This window comes from Bombyx mori, chromosome 1 (assembly GCF_030269925.1).
Source record: "Bombyx mori chromosome 1, ASM3026992v2".
Taxonomy (NCBI): domain Eukaryota; kingdom Metazoa; phylum Arthropoda; class Insecta; order Lepidoptera; family Bombycidae; genus Bombyx; species Bombyx mori.
Genome location: NC_085107.1, coordinates 15,858,743 through 15,882,989, shown reverse-complemented (window position 1 = coordinate 15,882,989; position 24,247 = coordinate 15,858,743). Strand labels below are relative to the sequence as shown.

Sequence of the window (24,247 nt, the reverse complement as noted above, 5' to 3'; positions counted from 1 at the left end):
TACTTTTGAAAGGCAGTTACTCTTCCTCTAATCGTACCGCGTTCCTGAATTAATGATTTCAATTCCGCCATAATTTAAAGTTGCAACAAAATGGGCGAATAATAAATCAAAAACAATTACCAGAAACGAAGTTAATAAATGTTAAATTAAGAAACCAAACCATAAAGGCCGCTGTAAGTGTTCAACAGCGGCAGCCAAGTCGCTTAGTCCAGTCCGTCACTGATCCCGTCTTAAGCTCTCTTTGTTCCACGATAAATATACGCGCAGGTGCTTTGGTTGGGATCCAGGGGTTTCCTTTGCGGCTCGGATAGCTGGAATAGTCGGCAAAAAACTAATAAAATAGCTGTGTATACAATCACTTTTCATGAACCTATATCTCTTATACATAAATCACACTTTAACAAGTATTGCAAAAAAGCTATTGAATAGAAAGCCGTAACTTTTTCCAACAATTAGCATACGAAATAATATTTTACAAAAAAATAACAGTTAATGACACATAGTGCGAAGATTCGTAGCAAAAAATGTTTGCGTGTGTGCGAGTAGGTATAATTTCATTCCCAAGTAGCAATCAGCAAAGCATCAAGAAAAACTTACGAAAATTATGCAAAAATACATCATTAAAATAGCAAATTATTACATTAAATTATTAGTAAATCAAATTAATTACGTATTGATTACGATCGCATATTGCGTCGACAAACAATAACAATGTGGGTATATTTGATTTACACAAGCAAGCGTTCTGCGACAAAATGAGGCAAAATTCCCATAATTAATGAAAATATAATTGAAAATTGGCTACTTCCTTGAACGAGCTCAATGCAGCAGTAGATATGACAATCCAGCAGCTGTGCAGTCGTCAGGTACGAGCAATCCAACAACCAACATTAATGGGCTATTTTTCTTTTCGCCTTTACGTCACAAATCACGTCCGATCCGTCCGGTCAGAAAGTTTCGTCTTCAATTTACGATCACGTCGGGGGTCACCAATTTCTGTTCATGACGATGGTGAAGAAGAAACCACGCATGACAGAATTATGATAGTTTTATTTAATTACTTTTAAAATACATTATATTATTAACAAATGTTGACGCGTGTCACGCTGCTAGTCGACGAATACGAATCTTAGGCCGCGGGCGCAACCTCCTCCCGCTGCCTTCCCCTGTCCCCTCTCTCGCCCTGAACGTCTTTTTTTTTTCTTTTTTTTTCTACCTATGCTGATAGCCTTGAGAGGCTATTTCAGCGTACCCTAGCTTGTGTAGGTGAGCTCGCGGGGCTCAAACCGGAGAATTGCTAACACCGCCCTAGCAAGAGCAGTGCTTCGCAGAATCTACCACCGGATCGGAAGCGCGACCCACTGAGAAGATCCGGCGAGAAACTCAGTGGGCTGTGTCTGTGGGTTAATTCGCTCGTCGAGCCCTTCGTCGCAAGCGACGGGTTCGGCGAGGACGGTGACCGGTGCTTGTATTGCCTAAAAGCACCGTTAATGGATCAGGAAGATCCGTGATGACGTGCTTTGGGCGACGTCGACGGTTTACCAAACGGTCTACAGGATCGGGTATGTAGTTTCCGGCGGCCACGACAAGAGGGTTCTCATGTCTTGCCGTCTTCTCAAAGTGGCGCTGCGATGCCGACTGTAGATACTTACTGACGGGGTCGAGCTCCAGGTCATCGTGGAGGTCCACGTTCCTCTGGAACCATGGTGCTCCGACGGCTATCCTGCAGAATCGGGATTGTATAAGCTGAAGGGGTTTCAAGTTGGTGCGGGCCGCGTGAGCGAACACTACGCTTGCATACGTCATGACGGGGCGTATGCAAGTTTTGTAGAGGGTTACCTTGTTACGGAGGGACAGTTTGCTTCGTCTACAAAGCATTGGGTAGAGTCGTCCTAGTATAAACGCGGCGCGATCGCGTACCGTTTTTACGTGGGGACGGAATGTCATCCCTCTGTCGAGGGTGACGCCTAGGTATTTGACCTTCGAGGCCCACGGTATGGGCTGGTCAAAGAGAGTGATGGGGCTAACGGCGGAGGTGTTTACGCGCCTATTGGGGAGTGGGGTGCTCGAAGTGGTATTCGGAGGGCGACCCCTTTTGAATAGCACCGCTGTGCTTTTCGTGGGGTTGATGTCTATTCGCCACTTCCGGAACCACTGTCCCATGGTGGTTACTGCGATCTGGAGTCGCCGATGAAGCAACGACATCTTCCTACACGAGTAGTAGATAGCCGTGTCATCGGCGAAGAGCGCTAGATGGGTCTCCGGAGACCGGGGTATATCGTTGATATACAAGCTAAATAGTAACGGGGAGAGTGCGGAGCCTTGCGGGACTCCGGCTGTCAGATGACGGGGACGAGAACGAGTTCCCTCTACTCGATATCGAAACGAACGGTTCGACAAGAAGTCTCGTATGATGAGCACGAGTCTGTCTGGCACTCCCATGTTGTACAGTTTGTAGATCAAACCGTTGTGCCAGACTTTGTCGAACGCCTTCGCTACATCGAAGAAGAGGGCGCCGGTCGGGATTTGTTTACGCCTATTTAGCCCTATTACGATGTGCTCCGTGAGGCGGTGCACTTGTTGTACGCACGAGTGTTTGGCGCGGAATCCAAACTGCTCGTCTATTAGAATTTTATTCGCGGTAACGAAGTCCCAGAGGCGTTTCCGAAGGAGCCGTTCGTAAATTTTGCCTATCGCTGGGAGGAGACTAATCGGACGGTGCCCTGAACGTCGTGAACACTTACTGTTATTTTTAAGTGAAATTCTAATTATGTAATGAACATTATTATTAACGAACGTTTATTTCTTCAAAATTGAATTTAAAAATAACAATTTTCATAGTCTTATACCCTGGTAATGAATCAATTTAAAACGAAGACCCAAGGCGGTTGCAATAGCCAACGTCATGACCTATGCAAGTTTAGTGTTCGCTCATGTGGCCCGCGCCAAACTGAAACCCCTTCAAGTCATTCAATTCCGTTTTTGCAGGATAGCCGTCGGAGCATCAGGGTTCTTATGGAATATGGATGTCCATGATGACCTGGAGCTTGACTCAGTCAGTAAGTATTTACAGTCGGCACCATTGTGCCACATTGAGAAGGCGACACGACACGAAAACCCACTTGTCGTGGCCGCCGGAAATTATATACCCGATCCTGTAGACCCAATGGTAAACAGTCGGTGTCGCCCTAAACAGGTCATTACGTATCCTCCCGATCCATTAACGGTGCTTTTAGGTACCTTAGTCACCGGTCACCGTCCTCGCCGAACCCGTCGCTTACGACAAAGGGCTCGACAAGTAAAGTAACCCATAGACACAACCCACTGCATTTCTCGCCGGATCTTCTCAGCGGGTCGCGTTTCCGTTCCGGTGGTAGATTCTACGAAGCACTGCTCTTGCGCGGGCCAGTGTTAGCAACACTCCCGGTTTAAGCCCCGTGAGCTCACCTACTCGCCTGGTGACGCTGACATTAGCCTCTCAAGGCTCTAAGCTAAGGTAGGGAATAAAAATAATAGCCATCTATGAACAGTACTCTAACTTAACAAATCTTTTTGTGACTTCTTTTTCCATTTCTAATTTAAGCGATAGGATGGCTTCATAGAGGGATGGCATACCAGAATATTTTTCAAGCATGCCACGAAGGCAGCTTACGAGAGATATTACTTTGCTTACTGTAAGAAAATTTTGTGCATAGATTATTTGGTTAACCTTTCGAACGGTTGCAAAAGTTGAAAGATTTCGTAAAGGCAGCTTATCTTACATAACGTGATCATTACACCGGTCACTCACATGCGCACGAATACGCAAAATCAGAGTCTCTCTCGGAGCGTGGTGCAAGAGAGACGATCAAAACTTGTGTCTGAAGTGGAGAACTCTCTGGGGCGAGTCTCCGAATGGGGTGAATTGAACTTGGTTCAATTCAACCCGATAAAGACACAAGTTTGCGCGTTCACTGCGAAGAAGGACCCCTTTGTCATGGCGCCGCAATTCCAAGGAGTATCCCTGCAACCTTCCGAGAGTATCGGGATACTTGGGGTCGACGTTTCGAGCGATGTCCAGTTTCGGAGTCATTTGGAAGGCAAAGCCAAGTTGGCGTCCAAAATGTTGGGAGTCCTCAACAGAGCGAAGCGGTATTTCACGCCTGGACAAAGACTTTTGCTTTATAAAGCACAAGTTCGGCCTCGCATGGAGTACTGCTCCCATCTCTGGGCCGGGGCTCCCAAATACCAGCTTCTTCCATTTGACTCCATACAGAGGAGGGCCGTTCGGATTGTCGATAATCCCATTCTCTCGGATCGTTTGGAGCCTCTGGGTCTGCGGAGGGACTTCGGTTCCCTCTGTATTTTATACCGTATGTTCCATGGGGAGTGCTCTGAGGAATTGTTCGAGATGATACCAGCATCTCGTTTTTACCATCGCACCGCCCGCCACCGGAGTAGAGTTCATCCATACTACCTGGAGCCACTGCGGTCATCCACAGTGCGTTTCCAGAGATCTTTTTTGCCACGTACCATCCGGCTATGGAATGAGCTCCCCTCCTCGGTGTTTCCCGAGCGCTATGACATGTCCTTCTTCAAACGAGGCTTGTGGAGAGTATTAAGCGGTAGGCAGCGGCTTGGCTCTGCCCCTGGCATCGCTGAAGTCCATGGGCGACGGTAACCACTCATCATCAGGTGGGCCGTATGCCCGTCTGCATACAAAGGCAATAAAAAAAAAATAAAAAAAAAAAGTGTAGGACGACATTTGCGAATGATTATGCAAAGTTTTCGCTGCATTCGTGGTTTTCCAAGCTGTGTCGGTTTTTTAACAGACATCAAAGCGCGCGAACCTGAACCTTCGCGTAGTCTCCCACACATTCGCTTGCCCAGTTGCGCCGACGATTGCGAAGGTAACGGACGTATACTATACGCCATTTTCATAGTTCGTGACGTCTACTGTGTAGCGTATCTTCATCAAAAGAAATCCCATAAAAACAGCATGGCTGTTAATGATGTCTGGGAAAGAATTAAAAACTATTTTTCTCTTCAATGTTCTATTGACGAATTAAAAAGGAGAAATTCGTGAGACATTCGTAAACAAGTGTAGGAGGAAGCGCAAACGGGTTCGCAAATTGAGTATGCGAACCCATTTGCACAGCCGCTAGGTTTGCGAATAAATGTTTGACGGCCCTTCACATGCGCGCAAACATTCGTACATTGTACGAATGTTTGCGCGCATGTCAGTGGCCGGCATTAGAGGCGGCTATAAAGTGGAACAATAATATCGCAACAATAAAATAAATCGCACCATCATGAATCGTTCTAGCACTTTAATAGGTATATAAGTGCTGAATGAGTGAGCGAGACCCTACATTGAAAAATATCCAATTATGACTGAGACAGATAATCTGTGTAGATCACGGATAGAACGCAAGATGGCGCCCTACGTCTGTGTGTGCGATAAAACATCGTTCTAGAAAATGGGTGCGGGTGCAGCTGGCGAATCCCCCCCTTACATGTGGCAGCCAAAGTAGTTGATTTTCGAATAATGCACCAATTACTAATTAAAATTTATCGATTAAGAGCTTGTTGCGATGGGGAATTCGATTCTCTGACACTCAGTATTTTTTTATTCAATGACGTCCATCCAGATTACTAAAGGGATGAAGGATAAATGAAACACAAATATGTCCTTAAATTCTATTCATTTAATTAATACTGTAACAAAACAACCACTATTTTAAGACAGACAATGCTAAACTATAGAAAACTATTTTGACTGAGAGTGTGCGCAATAGAAAGATCTATAGGTACTACTTGCGCATACCTTAGTACCTACGAGTAGTACATTTAAAAACTTCATTTAAAATTTTCTAAAATTCACATTTTCATAGTGGAGGTATGAGAAAATATATTTCAATAGTGGTTTGTTAAGCTGTACGTTTAAAAACAATAATCATAATTTTAGTTCATTACTGAACGAAAGATCACTATTACACCCATGCTTGGGACCTATACTAAAATTATTGTTTTACTTGTGAGAGTTTTCTCTGACAAGTTGTCTAATTTCGAAAATCATAATTTAGCCTAATAAAGAGTGATCGACTCTTCGATCCAGGCAAAAGGGCCTTGTGAGACCAATCACTCTGTTTTATAATATTAATACAAATCACTCATCATTTCAAACGATCTAAATCATAGCATTGTATTATCATATAAAATAATGATTTAAGGAACATTCTTGATTTATTAATAACTCATACGGCTTGGATGTTATTTCTTAGTTTTCTCTAGAATCAAACGTTACCTCGTTTTCTCTTTTTGTAAAAATTAAGTAATTTTTGAGACAAAAATTTACGTCATTGTTCGTGTGATTGTAAAAATACAAGCCAGTCTTTATACAACGTACATATGTCACTAACATATATATTTTAACTAATTAAAAATCAATGTAAATAGTTGAGTTTCTTTATCTTCTTTTCCTCACAGTTTTTTGCATGATTCGTGCATTTTAAACGAGAGGAAATAAATATACCTACAAGTTAAATGCTTTAGATCAAATTTTCTCAAACAAGCTTGATATGACAAGTCTATTTATACTACTTAAGCAAATAGATATATTTGGTAATGGAAATGCCGTAATGTTTACGAATCTAAAATTAAACCTCAAAAACAGTAACCCACTTCTCAATTTTCACAATAATGTACTGTTATCATACTACTGTTTTACCTACATGATTTATTTTTTAAATGTTTTAAATCTTTATAATTATGCGTTTCCATTTTTTGTGTATTTCATACTGATTCCCATTAACCTAAAGTCGTATCACATTTCGTTAATGCACTAGAAAAATTCTCACACATCTATAAGATTACATATTTATTTATATGTTTCTACATCTAAGAATGGCTGCAAAGTTTTTGGGGCTAAATAAATCAGTAACAAAATACAATCAGTGTTCCACGATAACTGCTCATAATACATTCAAAACAACTTCAAAATATTTTGAGCATTTCAAAAATCTTCAGGAAATATTCATATCAAATTGTGTTTTAAAGTAATCGGTATGGGCATGTAAGCAAAATAGTAGAAAACCCTACTAATTACGTAGGTGCCTTACAAAAGTTTACCGTTGAGCCTTATAGTCTATGAAATTGTTATATCATGGCTTATTTAATTACTAGATCCTTCAATAATTTCAACGATGCTGACATATGAACCTGTCAAGAACCCGAGAATACCGAAGGAGATCATGAATACGTTTTTCCAGAGAACCCAATTGAAACGTCCCAAGCCGTTCGGTCGGTCCCAGAAGGTAACAGTTTCCATAATAGCAGGGAAGATCAATCCGAGGAATGATAAGCAGACAGCCCCGACTAAAGAAATGAATGGTCCAAGATCCGGAATAGCTATAGCGATGCAAACCGTCATCACAATCAAAGCGATCCTGATGCTGTATTCGGCAAGATTCTTCTTAGCTCCAAACCAGTGACGGACGTTGTTCCAAATGATTTCCATTGGGACGTAGAACTGTAGACTGTACGTGAAGAATATGGCCGTGGCAATCATAAGTTTCACACATTGACCCAGCCTGTGCAACAAAATAAACTATTAAACATCTACATGCCTCTTAGATTACGACCTAGAAGAAAGTCCAACCGTCAACATCTTTATATTATTTATTATTGAGTAACCTATTTATTTGATTAGGTTTTTTTTACATATAAGCACAAAAGTCCTAGAAATTTTATTTAACATTTAACATGATTATGTAATCACAGCTTTGAAACATGAGATTAAAGTTTTATATTTTTATTTTTTACTAGCTGACCCGGCAGACTTCGTAGTGCCTCAATCGATAAATGAAAGACCTAAACTTTTGTATAAAATAAATTTAAAACAAACAAAAGGAATCCGTCCGACGTGGGATACGTCAAAGGAAAAACAAAATTGTTATTTTCATTAATTTCTGAGCATTTTCATATTTATCTACCTTTTAAACCTTCCCTGGACTTCCACAAATAACTCAAGACCAAAATTAGCCAAATCGGTCCAGCCGTTCTCGAGTTTTAGCGAGATTAACGAACAGCAATTCTTTTTTATATATATAGATTAGCGTGAATGACAAAACAAAAACTTGCTCGTCTGATGTTTAATCGAGCCCGTAGATGTAAAAAATTTGAGACACAAGGACAAAGCCTCAATTACATAGTATAACTAAAAGCCACCCTCCAAACAAAAATGCGTTAATGAGTATGGCATATGGCAAATGTACCAGACAGAGTGGTAGTGTCTATTCGAGGCGGCGGGCGATATAAACTCTATTGAATACATCATGCGTATTGTAAATATTATTCTAAGTTTTGAAGGCTTATTGATTGATTCTTAAGAATCAGTTACTTACTTCTCGGATTCCGGTAAGTTCAAGGTAATACTGCCTTTGGTCTCATCTCCGTACTTCAGATAACCAAAGAATCCTGTGAACGCGTAGAGAGTTACGACGAAAAACATTCCAGTGTTCAATACTCCGGGGCATCCAATGAAGTGAGTAGGAGTCTTCATGTTGTTTTCCAAGGGCATCACCACGCCGATTCCCTCCAAGGCAAAGATAGCGGTACCGAAGAATATTGGTAAGGTTGAGATCTCAGCAAAGGAATCCCTTTCACTCACACTAGGGATATCTTGGAATAGATAGTAGAAGGTGATTCCCATTCCAGTTCCAACCAATACATTCGCAATCATAGAAAAAGGCGCTAAGTACTTCAAGTTCCGAATAAGATTCATCATGATGAGGAATGGCAAAAGAGCAGCCATGTAGACTCGGATATGCAGATTGTGGAATGAAGTTCCTTCGGCGTAGTAGTCAACTACTTGGCTTACATTTTTGGAAACGAATACGATGTAGACGCAGCAACAGCCCAGCAAATCTAATACCAAGAACCAGTTAACCATTGCTCTGTAATAAAACAAAACAAAAACAATAATTAATGTTAACGTTTAAAAAAGTCAGGCAGCGTACTACAACATGTTAGATCTTATAGATACTCACTTGGCGAGTCTGGAAAATTTATGCATTGATGGCGGCCCAGATAAGAAAGCAGCTTCAGCTGTTTCGGCGAAACCTAATGAAGGCTTTTGCATGCGTCTGCATAGCTCATGAGCAGTTTTCACCAGGACATGTACGCAGTAGGTGCAGATAGCTCCGATGGCAAAAGTCGCGAACAGACCGAAGAAAAGACCAGCATTTTTGAATGCTATTGGCATGGCAAGAATACCACTGCCCAGTGAACCTTTCAGCAAGTGAATTAAAGTATCCATGTCACTGAAAAATAAATTAAATTTCAATTAGTATTTTCCATATATGCTGAGTCCACACTGAACTGGGTAACTCAAATGATCGTTTATAAGAGAAAATTGATTAAAATGGTTTACGAGGATATTGTAGTTTTTTTTTACGTACGTAATAATTGAATTGATTTAATTGATAGCAATTTGATAGCATTATCCTCTGCTAAGTTTTATTTGTTCCTTCTTAAATTGTTATCCTTACCCCAATTGGGGGGCAAAAGGAGTAACCGTTTAAAAGTTTGAATTAATATAATTTTAAGAATATAAGGATTGACAAGCCTGGGACCAGTAAATCAGAACAGGAATTAGTTTTAAGGGAGTGTTAAGGAGTTTTATAGACGGATTTTAATGAACTAGACAGTAACAACATGAAGTGGCCCAGGTCAAATATGTTAGAGATTAAACTTACGAGGTAGGGTGAGCAAGTTTTCGGTGTTCGAAGGGATTATAGTCCTCGTCTGCCTCGACATCCTTTCCCGGGATCTCCATAAGAGGTAGGGTCGAGCCCGCCTGTTGTTCCACTGGGATCTCACTTGGGTCAACATTGTATCTGTAAAATGCATTCCAAACGATGTTATCACAACTGATTAAGCTGATAAAATTTAAAATTAATCATTAAGTGATTTGGTTAGAAGTGAGTTGGTACTATAGTGTAGTATCAGATATATCGAATAGAAGCAGAACTACCTAATCTAAATTATGATGGTGATGGTAACATTCAAAGCATTCATCTCGAGGTAATCGTGAGAGAAACGGGTGAAACGAAGTGTTCTCGCGGTCGCGGAGATATTAAAAATGATGAACAATTTACATGCTTACTAACGGGACATAGAGAAAAGTACGATAAAAAAAATGCATTTTACATTTAAGTTATTCGAAAGCAAATGTGTAAGTGTTGTCGTGTGAAGTGTCATATATTATGGTCTCCAAAACATAAAGAAAATATAAAAAAAAGATATTATCTGCGTTTCACTCTGTTAAGACTCGGCATTTACAAAACAAAGGCTCTACAATAAAATTCAATACAGCTTTACGTTAAAATGACATGTCCATTTGAATTCATTACAATTGAAATTCAATTGAACTATTCGAACAATGAACTAACTGCCTTTGGAATGTTTAATTTTCCTATAAAACCATTCAAAAGTTTAGGAAAATTCAAATTTTCATTATTTAATGCTATTTTAAGTTTTCATATATTTCTTTTTATCTGATGATTTATGGACATAAAGCTAAATTAAATTTGTACATAATTCTAAAAAAAAAAAGAGCCAATTCCGAGCCTGAACAGAGATGGCGCATAGACGTCGCCGCTCGCGCTTTTTACGCAGCCAGTGACGCTTACGGCCACTCGATATTATTTGTCAAATTACAACGAACAATAACAATAATAAAAAAATAATAAAAAACATAATAGAAACCATAAAAATGGAATGATGTACCGGTGTATGAGTCCATTGCAAGATGATCAAGGTCGACGCACGACTTTAATCTCGTGGAAACTGCACACGTCTTCCCGGATCTCCGTACAGCATCGAGCATTATTAACTCGTAATAAGGAGCGAGTAGGTACTTAACAGTCAACATACAATATAAAAATACCACGACAAACATTTAACAACATAGGTAAATCTACATATGGATAGGGGCCGTGAGCCCTCATACTCCGGCGAGCGTATTTATTATCGAGTTCTAATTAGTACTAATTACCACCGTTTTTTAGGCTATATAACCTCTATATTAATATAACTAGAGAACTTTCACGTTCCTGTTGGACAAAAATTTCATAATTATTAGTTCGAGGTTTCGCCAATAAAATATAATCCAAAGTCGTTACAATGTTGCGGAACAGAACAGTGATATAAAGCGGAAGAGCATGCTTTTTCATTACAGTTGACAGATATGTTTTACGAAGCATAAAAACAATCCGGTGCGGTATCTTATTATTAACAACAGTGATGCGGAAAGCCTGATGATCATCTGATAATTTATCTCCTTTGCTCTTGCAACGGAACAATGTAACTTACTTGATCATAACAACATCGGATAAATCATTTCTGACTCCTTTTTTCTTGGAATCATATTCGGCTATCATGGGCCGCAGTTGGGGCTTCTGAAACAAGTAAAAAACAAATTTAGTATATTATGTTTCGATAATCATTTATTATTCGCAATGAAACATTTCGGATTATTGGCGCTAGCTCCAATGGAATTAATTAAAAAAAACGCACAAGACTAGAATAATAATTATGTAGCCCATCTTCCAGTTTCGTTCCCAGATCACGTAATCTTTATATTATCAGAAGTATTTTTTTGCATTTAAATGTTCAAGAAACGTACAAACGAACGAACAAACAAGCTCACGGCATCTCGTGTGTATAATTCTCGGAGTCCATAAATATCATAACGATAATAACGTGAATGTCATCACCCACTTTGAGACATGAGGTGAAACTTTAAATTTAGTTATAAAAAGGCCTCATCTTTCACCGAACTATATAACTGCTTTGTGGTACAAATAGGCACAACCTATTTGGCTTCCAACAAGCCCTGCCACCAATGCGCATAGTTTTCAAATTTGAACATGATACGAAAGTTAGACGGTTCGATAATTGAATTTCATGATTTAATCACATTCATTACACAAATACAGACATACCGCTAAAGCATCTGTAAAACAACGCAAGCAGCGCCAAGCAGCGCAAAGCATCGCGTTAATCTATACTTATACATAAATGAAAACATTTTTAAGAGGCCTGTTTAGACATAATAAATTGGTCTGAAGTCTGAATTTTCGTAAATATGTTTATGTACGTATTCCGAATATTTCTGCCCTTGTAGTGTCAAAGCGTGTGACGATGCGGTGACGCGTTCTGGCATTCGTCGTAGAGGCTCGGTTAACTCGTGCTGTCTCCACGTGACCACGCTACTCTATTTCGGGAGCATATTTATAGCAAACGTTCCCATGTAAGATGTAAAAGATTCGGTTTCTGATCGCACCGCGTTTCAAAGACAAAATTCAAGAGAAATTCCATTCATTTAGTATCAATAAGCCGATCGATGTTTAAATTTTAAATGTACAGTTTATTTAATAACACAATTTATTGTTTTATTTTATTTTACCAGACTACTACTACTGCTAGATTATTACAATAAATTTTACCAGAAATTGGCTAGAAAATGTTTTTGTATTGCTTCAAAACATTATCCTTAATTTATTATTTGATTACAATTATTATTTCAATGTTTCCCCAAGTCCAAAGTACCTACGACTAAAAGGGAAAACACACCCTTGTAAATGATCGATAAGAAAATTGTATAATTATGACTTTTCACATGCTATACCCCTTTAATGACTTATTTAAGTTCAGTTTCTTAATTTCGTTGGGCGACTGGTAGATCTATAGCGTATTTTATTACAAAACCATTTTAATTGTAACAATACAGAATGATTATTAGTTACCAAAAAACAATGAAGAGTAATTTATTGTCATGGACTTTTTTCAAAATTGCATAACAGCACCTCAAGTAAACATTTAGGTATTGCGCATTTCTTTAATGCGTACGTAAAATAGATACGCAATTGGTTAAAATAAACAAGCGAGAAACGATCTCTGTAACGTAACATTTGACGATGAGACTCATTATAAGCCATTTGAGGTCTATGAATTAAATGACATGAAGTATGATAATAAGAGTTCCTTTTTTTACGAAATGAATTAATTTCCACCAAGCTATACGAAACGACTGGCGCCTTCCGTGGACTACCAAAAACGCAAATAAACCACAAAATTTCAGTAAAAAATTCCAGTTCAAATAATTTAATGACTTGCGAAGCAAAAACCTGAACAAACTCAAAAAATATTAAAATCACTGCTTGCTCAAACGATCATTGATATTTAATTATAAATTCGCCAGTATAAGTAATAGTTTTTAGGTTAAATCGTTGTCTTATATCCCGTTTTTTTTTTCTTAGATGGGTGTACGAGCTCATAGCCCACCTGGTGTTAAGTGGTTACTGGAGCTCATAGACATTTACAACGTAAATGCACCGCCTCCCTTGAGATATAAGTTCTAAGGTGTCAGTATACATAGTTACAAAGGCTGTCCGGCTCTTCAAACCGAAACGCATTACTGCTTCACGGCAGCAATAGGCAAGGTGGTGTTACCTACCCGTGCGGACTCACAAGATGTTCTACCACCAGTAAAAATTTGCCAATGGCTGAATATCTAAGCATGACAGAGTTTTTAAGTAAATAGGAACAATGTAGGTACATTAACACTTTGAAGGCGCGATCTCATTAACGATATCTACCATTCAAACATGAGAAGCGTTAAACAACATCACGTCAAAACCTAAATGTCAACAATGATTGCACGACACTTATTATGGTATTGATACATTGAATTTAGTAATGGACGCTGTAACCGTCACGAAATTCTAATAAGTAAAATACATCACAGATGAAATAGCTATTATTCAACGGCAAAATTGTGCGCACTAACATCTAAATAAGTTCTCAAGGTCTCCGAAGAAGCCAACGATTATTATTTGTCAAGTCTTTGAGACACGCCTACCCGACGTCAATAGTGTAAATTATATGCCTGCTCTACATAATCGCAAGCGGTCACGAAATGTAAGCAATCAGGAATTGTCTTAATTGGTAAATATGAATTTACTCATGACGAGATCACACAAAGATATACATTTCATCTCATACTTGTAATATGTAATAAAAACAATGTTGGCCGCTAATAGTAAATAAGATTAAGAAGTAATAAAGATTACGCAATTTGGGACATTCACCGGACTCAAGTAACAGGAGTTCATAAATCGTAGCAGAACAAAATACGCAAAATCAATATCACGGTAGTTGGCGGCAGCTTGCAACATGCAATGAAGTGCACCCCGACGGTATTGAAACTAATTAAATGAAAGTACAATAACATGCGCAGTGAAGATGAGAATGGGTGAGATATATTTTTGGTCCCTTTCTTACTGACTGCACGCTGCTTTTACATCATGAAATCCTGGTACTGTTCCCGCTTAACTCTATCTTTAGCTTAACATTTTGGCGGGAGAAGAGAACCCTGATTTTTCTAATAAAATTTTAAAATAAAGTTTTAGTTTTCGAGCATTTTTTTAAAGCGATGTTATATTAAAGCAGCTTCGTTGCAGCTCTAACTCGAAGCACAACTACCAGGGTAGCCGAAATGTGCAAGCGAGAAATAATATCGTTGCACTACTGCGCAGAATCGCCATCGAATGCAACTGCTAAGATATTGACTGTTTCAGTCTGTAAACACCAGGCTTGTAGAAACGCGAAGAGATTAATTGTTTGGGAAATAAAACTTGTATATACGACGCACAATGCAGCTTGTTAGATGTGTATGATACATATGTATACCGAGAGCGCGAGAAAAAACTAGGAGTTCATAAATACGAGAAAGTACGACCTTGCACAAATTTTGAGTAAAAAAAATCAAAGTTAGGAATTTCAATAGGTACATTTCTTTGTATTGAAATGATTTCAAGAACAAACAATTTATTTACTAAAATTTCTCTTCCAGTCTTATTTTTAAAATATTGTTTATTACATTACTATATTACTGGCCTCTTAGGTGAAGATTATTTATTTATACTTACAAATTTTATTTTGGCAAACCTTCAAAGCCGTCAACAATGTTTTAGCACGATTCTATTATTAGCTTTTAAACTATTTTTCAACAGAATAGTTTGCGCATAGAGACGAAAAAATATTAAAGTTTACATTTAAAAATGCATTATGCATAATTTTTTTTCTTTATACAAGGGAAGGGAACGAGATTTTTTTTTATTCCGATTAGCAATATTCACAAAATTTTTAATTACGGACTACCACAACTTTACATGAGGAAGTAAAATAATTTAAGTTCAGATTTAAATTTATCTATTCTCATCGAAATGAAATGGAATTGTCAAAAAGAAGAAAATTACCATCGTACTTTAAGCATCTCCTAATTTGGCCATCCTCCATTGGCTAATCCATTTTATATAACACGTGAAAGTGCTATACATCGCGAATCGGAAGCATCGTTCGAGGTGTAGAACAAGAGAAAACATAAAAATTTGTGCATGACGTGGAGAGCATAGCTGACCTGATATTACACAAGGACCGGGATGTTTGAAATGTCACCGCCCCAACAGGGGACATAAGATTGAAGTACCAAACATGCAGGTGATACCACGCTCCATGGTTGTTATTTAATAGACAAACTTAGAGGGCAGTAATGACAGACTTCTCGTGGATAATTTTTTTTTTTTTATTGCCTCTGTAGGCAGACGGGCATACGGCCCACCTGATGGTGAGTGGTTATCGTCGCCCATGGATTTCAGCAATGCCAGGGGCAGAGCCAAGCCGCTGCCTACTAATATGAGAGAATACTTGTACTACTGTGTCTATCTGTATAGGAAAGTAGTTCAAAGTGATGAAGATCGCACATGTCTAAGAAATAGCTGATCTACATCGTATTCACCGCAAATTATTTTATCAATACTTTTCGGTGACAACGTAATGACTTCGATTGACCTGCGAACATAAACAAGAGTGCTAGTTCACGACGATTTAACACTTGAAAGTAATTGGCGAACGTATAGGGGACTGGCGAGCAGTGACCCTCAAAAGTCGAATCCTTGATGTCTAGTCAATCGTAACTATTCGTCTATTTAATGATGAATCACCGTGAATTGAACAATGTATCATTTCTGTCGTGATAATGATTTCTCGCGCGCCGTTTCCGACATCAAAATTAAAACAAATTAACGTTCGTCGCCGTATTGCTTATTTTTAAATAAAATTATCTTACAAGTGGTAGGGCTCAGGAGTTAATCTATAGGCATATCACCGTCCTGTACCTGTGACACAGCAGTCATCGGTTCTGATTTAGAGGGCGAGGAGACCCGCAATGTAATAATACCGAATCATCATGTTTTTAGCTAGTCAACAGTTTTCACGTTGTGCCTCCGGTAACGACTACTACCAGGTCTGCTGTTCTCAAAGTAGGAGCTACTGATCTCAGTGTGGCTGATTTTGTAAATAAAGGTTATTCAACATCCCGTAATCAATCTTCATCGGCAAAATTGTCAGATGCCGTAAAGTAAATAAATGTTTTCAGGATCACGAAAATTAGTCAATCTGCTCTAAAGTTTTACTAATAAACATCAGTATTTGATCTTCTAAAGTTCTTCTCGTATATTTATAAAATTAATACTTGATATTTTATGTTTGTTTGGTCGTCTTCGTGTCTTTTTTGTAAGCGTATAACGATTTTGTACGTGCTTCAGGGTTTTTTTAATGCAAAACCCAATCAAGGTACAAATAGGTAGGATTTTGAGCAGATTCAAAAATACGTATTTCATATTATGGCCACAGCAAAATAAATTCAAAAGGTTACATTACAAGAGTATGTTCTTATCAGATTAATAGGAAGTCAATTAATAGTAACGTACATTTTATGAAAAATTATTACTGTAATTATTCTATAACTGGAATGCTATCAATCAGGTTTTACGATAGTATAATAAAATATAATAATCGAATTATATTTTCTATTGAATTTAATAATCCATTGGTTGATATTTTAGGTGATTATGGATAAATTTCAGACTTCGGAACCCATCATATTTAGCGAGTCTTAAGCAAAACGTAGTCGGGTTTTGCTAGTGTTTATTAGAAAGCAACGAAACAGTTGGCCTTTGCTTTAAGCATTAATGGTGCAGCAGTTTATTTCACTTTTATGAACAACCACGCACGAAGCTATAAATAATTTTGTCATTACATAAAAAAACATTATTCTAGGAAATGAGGACGCATTGAATTATAATTTAATGCCGTTTGCTCGGCTCAATGATTTTTATATTAAACTCAATAACGAAACCTTAACCTATATAATTTAAAAAATCAGACTATAAAGCTAGTAGCTAGTAGGCGGATTATTGGCAATCAATGTGCGAAAAATTATGAAAATAAAAACAGGTCTACTTTCGCAAGCTATACGCATACACAAGATAAAAATGATGTGTATTATTTGGTAAATTTTAATATAATTTCTCAAGGAGCGTAAAAGAATGAGCACTGATTGAAATCGTAATACTGAGGGTGATCAAAATAAATTTAGGAACAGAAACCTGATGCGGGTGTTTACAATCTACAAAGCTCACGAAAAGTGACAAAAATAATATCTATTGTACAGTTCTTGAACCCTCATACACTTATATAACAAAAACTGGATACATATACTTTGTTAATGAATTATTACATAGTTGAAGTATGAAGATAAGGAAAGATGAAACCATGTACATAATATTAGGTAACTAAAAGAACTTTTGGTTCAAAAACTTGATTGATTTGTGAAAGGTGTAAAAATTAAGATGGCCGTTTACCGGACGAAAAAAAACAATGAGCTAAACGCATTTGAAATAGCAGCAGGATAAAGAAGGAATACGAACCAACAAAATTGAAAAAAAATAATGAAAAAATTTAAATTCAACTAAAAATTGAAAAATAAATAATACTTTAAAAAAACTAACAAAATACACGTTTATAGAAAATCCAACAAAAAAATAGAAAATCAGCAGCTATAAATATTTTATGAACAGATATGAGCAGAAGGGTTATTTTGATATGCTGAAAAGCACCCCACGCTTTTTTACAATAAAATAATTTTTTCTTACACTATTTTTAATTCAAATTTATTTTCTATTTTGTAGTTGGATTTTCTATAAAAACGTATTTTGTTAGTTTTTTTAAACTATTCTTTTTTTATTTCATAGGTTTGATGAATCCCTGAAAAATACAATGGTCGTTTACGTTACGGCGACTGAATAGCTCGGCCTTGTCTCACCGGAAGATAACACTTACGGCGCCTCGACATTTTTTCAAATTGATTCCGGTATGTGTCTGCCCGTAGTGATTTTAATTTACAAATAAACAATTTAATTTTCACGTGTGAATATCTTTAGGCATTCCGCTTCCGGACAGGACATGTCGTACATATATCCTAGGTCTATTTTAGGATAGACGATCACGGAACTCAAGATATTTGATATATGCCTGAATCTCGCTTACGACATTCCTAAGATAAGCTTGCACATATACAAGTTCTGAACAACAACGTTCGGACAAATTCGAGCAATATTTAACCAGCCCGGTGGAAGATCTTCCCTTTGCCGTATGCCTACAAAGTATTAATTCAGCGTATATAGACCGTAGGTGCTTAACACAAGGACTATGAACTAATCAATCTACGTCAATATAAGAGAATTATAAATATTGTTAGTAAAACTGTCAGAAAATAAATCATTGTTGACATTCAGCTTATCTTAGTTCTGGAATGTACTGAAATAGTAAATATTGAGTTTACAGCCACTGAACTTAGTCATGGTCCACAAATAACACGCTCTGTGTCAAAATCCAGTCACGTGTTTCGACTGGCACCGTACACCGTCGTTAGTTTTAAAATACAGTGCATGTAAGTGCTTTAAAAAATCCTAACGAAACAAGCTGATAGTTTTCTGGTTATAAAATAGCATTATTGTTCACTGACATAAAAGCAATGCGATGATCAAATATATATATATATTTTTTCTATGACATAATCGTTTTATGAATGCTTTCCAAACTGCTGATATGCAAATAATGTAATAAATCGAGTAAGAATAACCAGTCAAACACAAAACAACACACGTATTCTTTCTAAGACAGTTTAATCTTAGAACGAACCCTTCGTTTTAACGAACCAAAAGAGATCAAAATCGAACAAGATTCTCATGTAATGGCGCTGTAAAATTCAGCGGACCAATAGCTGACGCAAATTAGTTGACTATAAAAATATTTTTTGCAAAGCTACCATAGCAAACATGCACTAATCTTGTCTGACAGCGTTGTTTGCATAACCACAGATAAATTTGATCAATTAATAAAAATGTTCAGATTAACGCTCTGCTGGTGTGTTATCGTGACTTCCGCAAAGTTTATTTACGAAAGAAATTAATCCTCCTTCAAACAAATATTTCTAGAGTTTTTAGATGATTAAAAATTTTACGTTTTCTATATATTTTAGAAATAACAGTTCCCGGTAACCACGAAAACTGGATTGTCACAAAGTACTGCCTCTGGTAAAAGTAAACTGGAACGCGATAAAAAAGCGAGTGCCTAATAAATGTCTTCAATGTCATTTGTGAGTGACTAATTCTTTACTGTTCGTAGTTTTAAAGTTTTGACAAATAAAGCTAAAGTCATCCTTGAGCTCATTAAAGTACTCGTACCTACATAACAAGGAACTAAACCAGACAGCAGTAGTAAAGCATCTCCCAAAAAAAACCCAAAATAGGATAACGGCAATGTTAACTTAATAATGCGTATAAGATTTGGTCGTCATTATATTGTGGTGTACTTACGACATCAAAGTAGCTACACGTTATCTGGGGCGCTTATCAGTGCTTCCTGACCACGATCCGAGGCACGTGAAGGCCGTTTCAATCATAGCTATTTGTAACCCCAACACCCGATTGAATGGCTATTATGAGATGATTGCCCACAAGCGGCTACGTGGAAGCGAATTGATTTGACAGTTGACACTTTTAATAAACGAACCAGGAAAATACATGCCATCAATTGTATCTACATTGGTTTCTCAGACCATTCAACTAGTTATCCTTTGAAGCTTGTATCATATCTATAGCGTCAGCTGCACGAATATATAGTATTGTAATTTGTTATGTTTCTTTTTCTTCTTGTCCTTATTGAGGACATGCTTACTATGCAGGGTCCTTGCAGCATGTCCTCTTTTTCTATTCAGCTCTATCATACGTCATCTCTACACTCACACACGTACGGGACTTGCATATTATCTTTTTTCATGCAGACCATCCAAATCTTATTAGCGCGCACTCTCTCCTAATTGTTATGTTTAAGAATTATTTTTTTTCCTACGATTTAGTTGACATTGACACGATCCATTTATTCAAAATAAAAGTGTTTTTTTAACTAGGTCTGCCCCTTTATAAGAACATACATTCTCTATCCATACCATTGTCCGCTTGTTTCTAAGGCTTAAATATTATTTATTGGATAGTTAATATTACCAAATTATGCAATTGCAGTGAAATCTACTAATTACTGACAAACTCTTTCTCGCAATTGGGTATATTATATATAAATTTATTATCACCTGTTTTCAATCAAGTTTTATTTATAGCTGCACTATAAAGTCAAAAGACTGGAAGAAGCAACTGAGTGTAAATGGAGTCGAGTTCGAATATATTACGGTTCAACAAGCAAAACTGACACCTCATAAATAAAACAGACTAAAGGAATAAATTATGTATCACATATATTGCTTGAAATTCACAAACAATCCATTAAAATTTATTTAAGCGTTTGATATTCAGTCCTTTGTGTCATATGTACATATTTAAGAGGAACAAGATCTTGAGTTCAGACTTAGACTCAGATCTGTAACACTGATTTTGTTGCTGAAACCATCAAGAATATAGTTAGATAGATACAATCTCCAAAACAACGTACGTAACCTTCTTTTGCATTGCTTTTACTCATAAATGGAGCAATACTGCAGTGGTTTCGTGTGTTTTTCTAGCCATCGTTATTATCATAACCAGCTTTATTATTGACATGAGTATAAATTAACTACACGCTTCCAGCCTATGAGTAATGACTTTCTCCGCTTAGTTTGTTTTCAATCATCAAACAACACGCAGATCTTAAAGTATTTTAGCATCTAGGTGTGCATTCATGTGTTTGTTGCTGTGTATATGCTACACAAACCAGTCTATGAACTAGTTACTGGTATTTTTGTTTCGAGTAGATGAATAGTTGATCTCACTGTCCCATGTTTACTGGAGCACATATACATATATTACCAAATAAAATTGAGCATGTCGTTGTATTCTGAATCATATCAGAGTAACAGTAAACCTAAAAATAACTCGAAAAGGTTAATCTTGTTAAGTTATCTGTATCTTAATCGATACTAATATTATAAATATTAAAATTAGCTTGTTTGTAACGGTTCCACTTTTTAACTACCCAACCGATTGTCATAGGACGAATAGGAAATATTTTTCATCCAGATAAAAGAACATGGGATTGAATTTATTTTTTCTATAGTAAGGCAAACGAAACCACGTGTAAACTTATCTATATATAAATAAGGCCATTAAGTAACTTTTCTTCTTTGTTTGGCACAATTTTTTTTTTGTTTTTTTTTTAGATACTAGAAGCAGAAATATCGGCATGTTCTCGTTGCTAAAATAGGACCAAGACCAGAAGGTTTCTCTCTGTGGTCGCCCTCCTACTTCTTACAGGCTCTGTCTCAAGACTGGAGATTCAGGCGAGAGTGCAGAGGAATCATTTAATGGATCGTTTAATTGGAAACGCATATAGTCTGCACGCCCAATTTACACAAGGATCTCTAACCGTACTCGTCGAACTCGACAAAGAGTTCGCCGTGCAACCTAACCCATGAATCAGCTCGCTGAGTTTCTCGCCGGATATTCTCAGCCGGTCACGATTCCGATCCGGTAGTAAATTCATTCGCGAAGCAGCTAGTCTTGAGCTGTTAGGTCTCCTTCGGAGGCGCTCGGGTAGCTGTTAGCAAATCCCACCTCTCCTGGCTGAGCCTTTGCTCGCCCACGTGTCCTGGTGAAACTGGAAAGGCCTCCGGGCCACCAGTAATCTTTCAATCATAAAAAAAAAAAGAAACAAGGATCTCATCCAAATTTCGGCCAACGGCCCACAAAGGCTAATGCTTTATTCACGATATAAAAAGACAAACGAGAACAACAACAAAAACGCCCGTGATCTAACCAATGTATTTTAGTATGACTGCTGAACATTGTAATGCAAATGTAGTGTTCACTTTATAAAAGAAGCTATATCTGTTAGTGTAATAGCACGAATATTGAAAGGTGGTAATTTGTGAGAGTAACACATTATATTGGAGTCTTTTGTCTTGCCACTCTGGCTTTGTCTTTTGTTATTCCTTAAAACAGAGACAGCTACAGGTTAGTATATAACACTAATTTAAATATTTCTGTTCATTTCATTAATTATCTATAATGTTGTATTACTGATTAATTAAATATGATATTTCAATTTCATTTGTAATGTTTATTACGAAATCCGAATTTATTTTATGCAAGTACATATTATGTACTAGTATTCGTTAAAGATCGAAAAATTTTCAGGATACTTTCAAAAACAGCAATAGTCGTTCTATTTTATATCCATTACATTACATGAATGATTCTAAAATAGTTAACGAAAAACTTAAGGGATATAAGGATGTTGTTACGTCAGCATCAAATGGAAATTACGTATCCTACTCGTACAAAACACGCATGAAAGTCATTCACAAGAAGGGGACGACTGCCGTCTAGTGTGTAGGCCGGGAGGTAGAACAAACTATCTAAACAGTATATCAGTTTGTTTCGTTGTGTGTTTTAGTAATCGATTTAAAGTCAAATTTTATTACAATATCGTGGTCATTTGAAACGTACCATGAAAGGAGTTTTGTTCAAGAAAATTACTTTGATTATTTCTTCTACAGCTAAAGTTAATCAAAGTATTAATTTCTTCTTTGGTAAACGTGGTACCTGGTATCTGTTATTAGCAAACAACGTGTAACCTAGAAATAGTTACACCGCTTAAAAAGATTAGACACATTCAAACGATTTCTACGTTTTTGTAGGTTACAACTATTTTGTATCTATGCATCACGCTTAAAGCTTAGACTTAGATGACATAAAGTATTATGTTTATAACAAAGTACAATCCTGAGGTAACTATTTTTATGTTTAGACTAGCTGTACCCGTACGCTTCGCTGGGCATTATTTTGGAAATTATTTTTCATAACCTACAAACTGGCTAATTCAATAGAACGTGGTTGATTACGCGTTTATAAATAGTGTAATTTGGTCAAACGATATTCAAACGTGAACTTCACCGTGACATGCGCGAAGCAAATTCAATTGTTTTCTTGCGCATAAATTAACAGTTAATTCCGATAGAAGTTAAATTATGCAAGACACTTCCATGCTAAGTGTAATAAATAATAAACTATTTATTTTCGCTGGGCAAAATATTGGAAAAAAAAACATTGATGATATGACGATGGTTGCGAGCTCTCGAAGTAAGGAAAGCGTGTTTTTCTCATGACGTCACTGTCTGGCCGCCACCCCGCAGTGGCGCCGAGCTTGGCAGGGGCGCCTCTTGTTACTGCTACTGCGTGATTATTGCACTAAATTAATGATACATTAAAAATACATGCTTGATAAAAATAGGGCTTTCGTAACGTCCAACGAAAACTGGCAAGTGTAGAGCAATTATTTTCAGTCAAATTTGGTCACTGGCAAACAATTGCATTACGTTACGTAAGCATTTAAATGGTTTTTATTTTAGATGTTGATTGTCCAAATCATTTTCCTGTACGTTCGAGGCTCATGAACAATTGCTAAAAATTTAAATGAGAAACTTTTTTATGAATGTCTACTTTCCTGAACATTTCGTGTTTTTATATGCATGAGAGTCACAATGATCGAAAAAAGGAACGAATTACATACACTCACGTGGTGTATTTTTAGTATTTACCATAATAAGTTTCTAAAATCTAGACACAATCATAATACTTAGTTATGTGGGAATACTATCGAAATTTACATCATAAAAAAGCAAATTATCATTTAATTACTGGAAATGTAGGTAATCGAAATACATAGAAACCAAAAGTATTTCGTTAGCGAATCTACGACCTTGACCCAAAACCAAGAGACATGTGAACGGATAATTGATCGCAGCACGAAGTCACTACTTGTATTGCGTCTTTTTTTTAACCTTTTGAGTATGGAGGTATAAATTGTA

The 24,247-nt window shown here is 37.2% G+C and overlaps 1 protein-coding gene and 1 long non-coding RNA gene across 3 annotated transcripts in view; one reads left to right on the top strand and one right to left on the bottom strand.

Annotated features, from left to right (window-relative positions):
• Window positions 1–5,667: 5,667 nt before the first annotated feature.
• The window catches only part of LOC101742709 (proton-coupled amino acid transporter-like protein pathetic), a 45,369-nt gene continuing 26,789 nt past the window's right edge, over window positions 5,668–24,247 (bottom strand). Inside the window, exons 1-6 of one of the 2 annotated variants that reach the window (XM_012696343.4) lie at window positions 11,356–11,429; window positions 10,771–11,096; window positions 9,738–9,878; window positions 9,030–9,302; window positions 8,385–8,936; window positions 5,668–7,571 (exon numbers count right to left, since the gene is read on the bottom strand). In XM_012696343.4, the coding sequence (XP_012551797.1) occupies window positions 7,154–7,571; window positions 8,385–8,936; window positions 9,030–9,302; window positions 9,738–9,817 (1,323 nt within the window). In that variant the 5' untranslated portion in view covers window positions 9,818–9,878; window positions 10,771–11,096; window positions 11,356–11,429 and the 3' untranslated portion in view covers window positions 5,668–7,153. Of the gene's footprint in view, window positions 7,572–8,384; window positions 8,937–9,029; window positions 9,303–9,737; window positions 9,879–10,770; window positions 11,097–11,355; window positions 11,442–24,247 lie in introns of those variants that run through there. The other variant, XM_012696342.4, reaches the window with a different exon arrangement.
• On the top strand, window positions 12,679–19,543 carry LOC110386413 (uncharacterized). The gene is made up of 3 exons (XR_002431613.3): window positions 12,679–14,299; window positions 18,141–18,259; window positions 19,430–19,543. It is a non-coding gene; the product is annotated as an uncharacterized LOC110386413 (long non-coding RNA).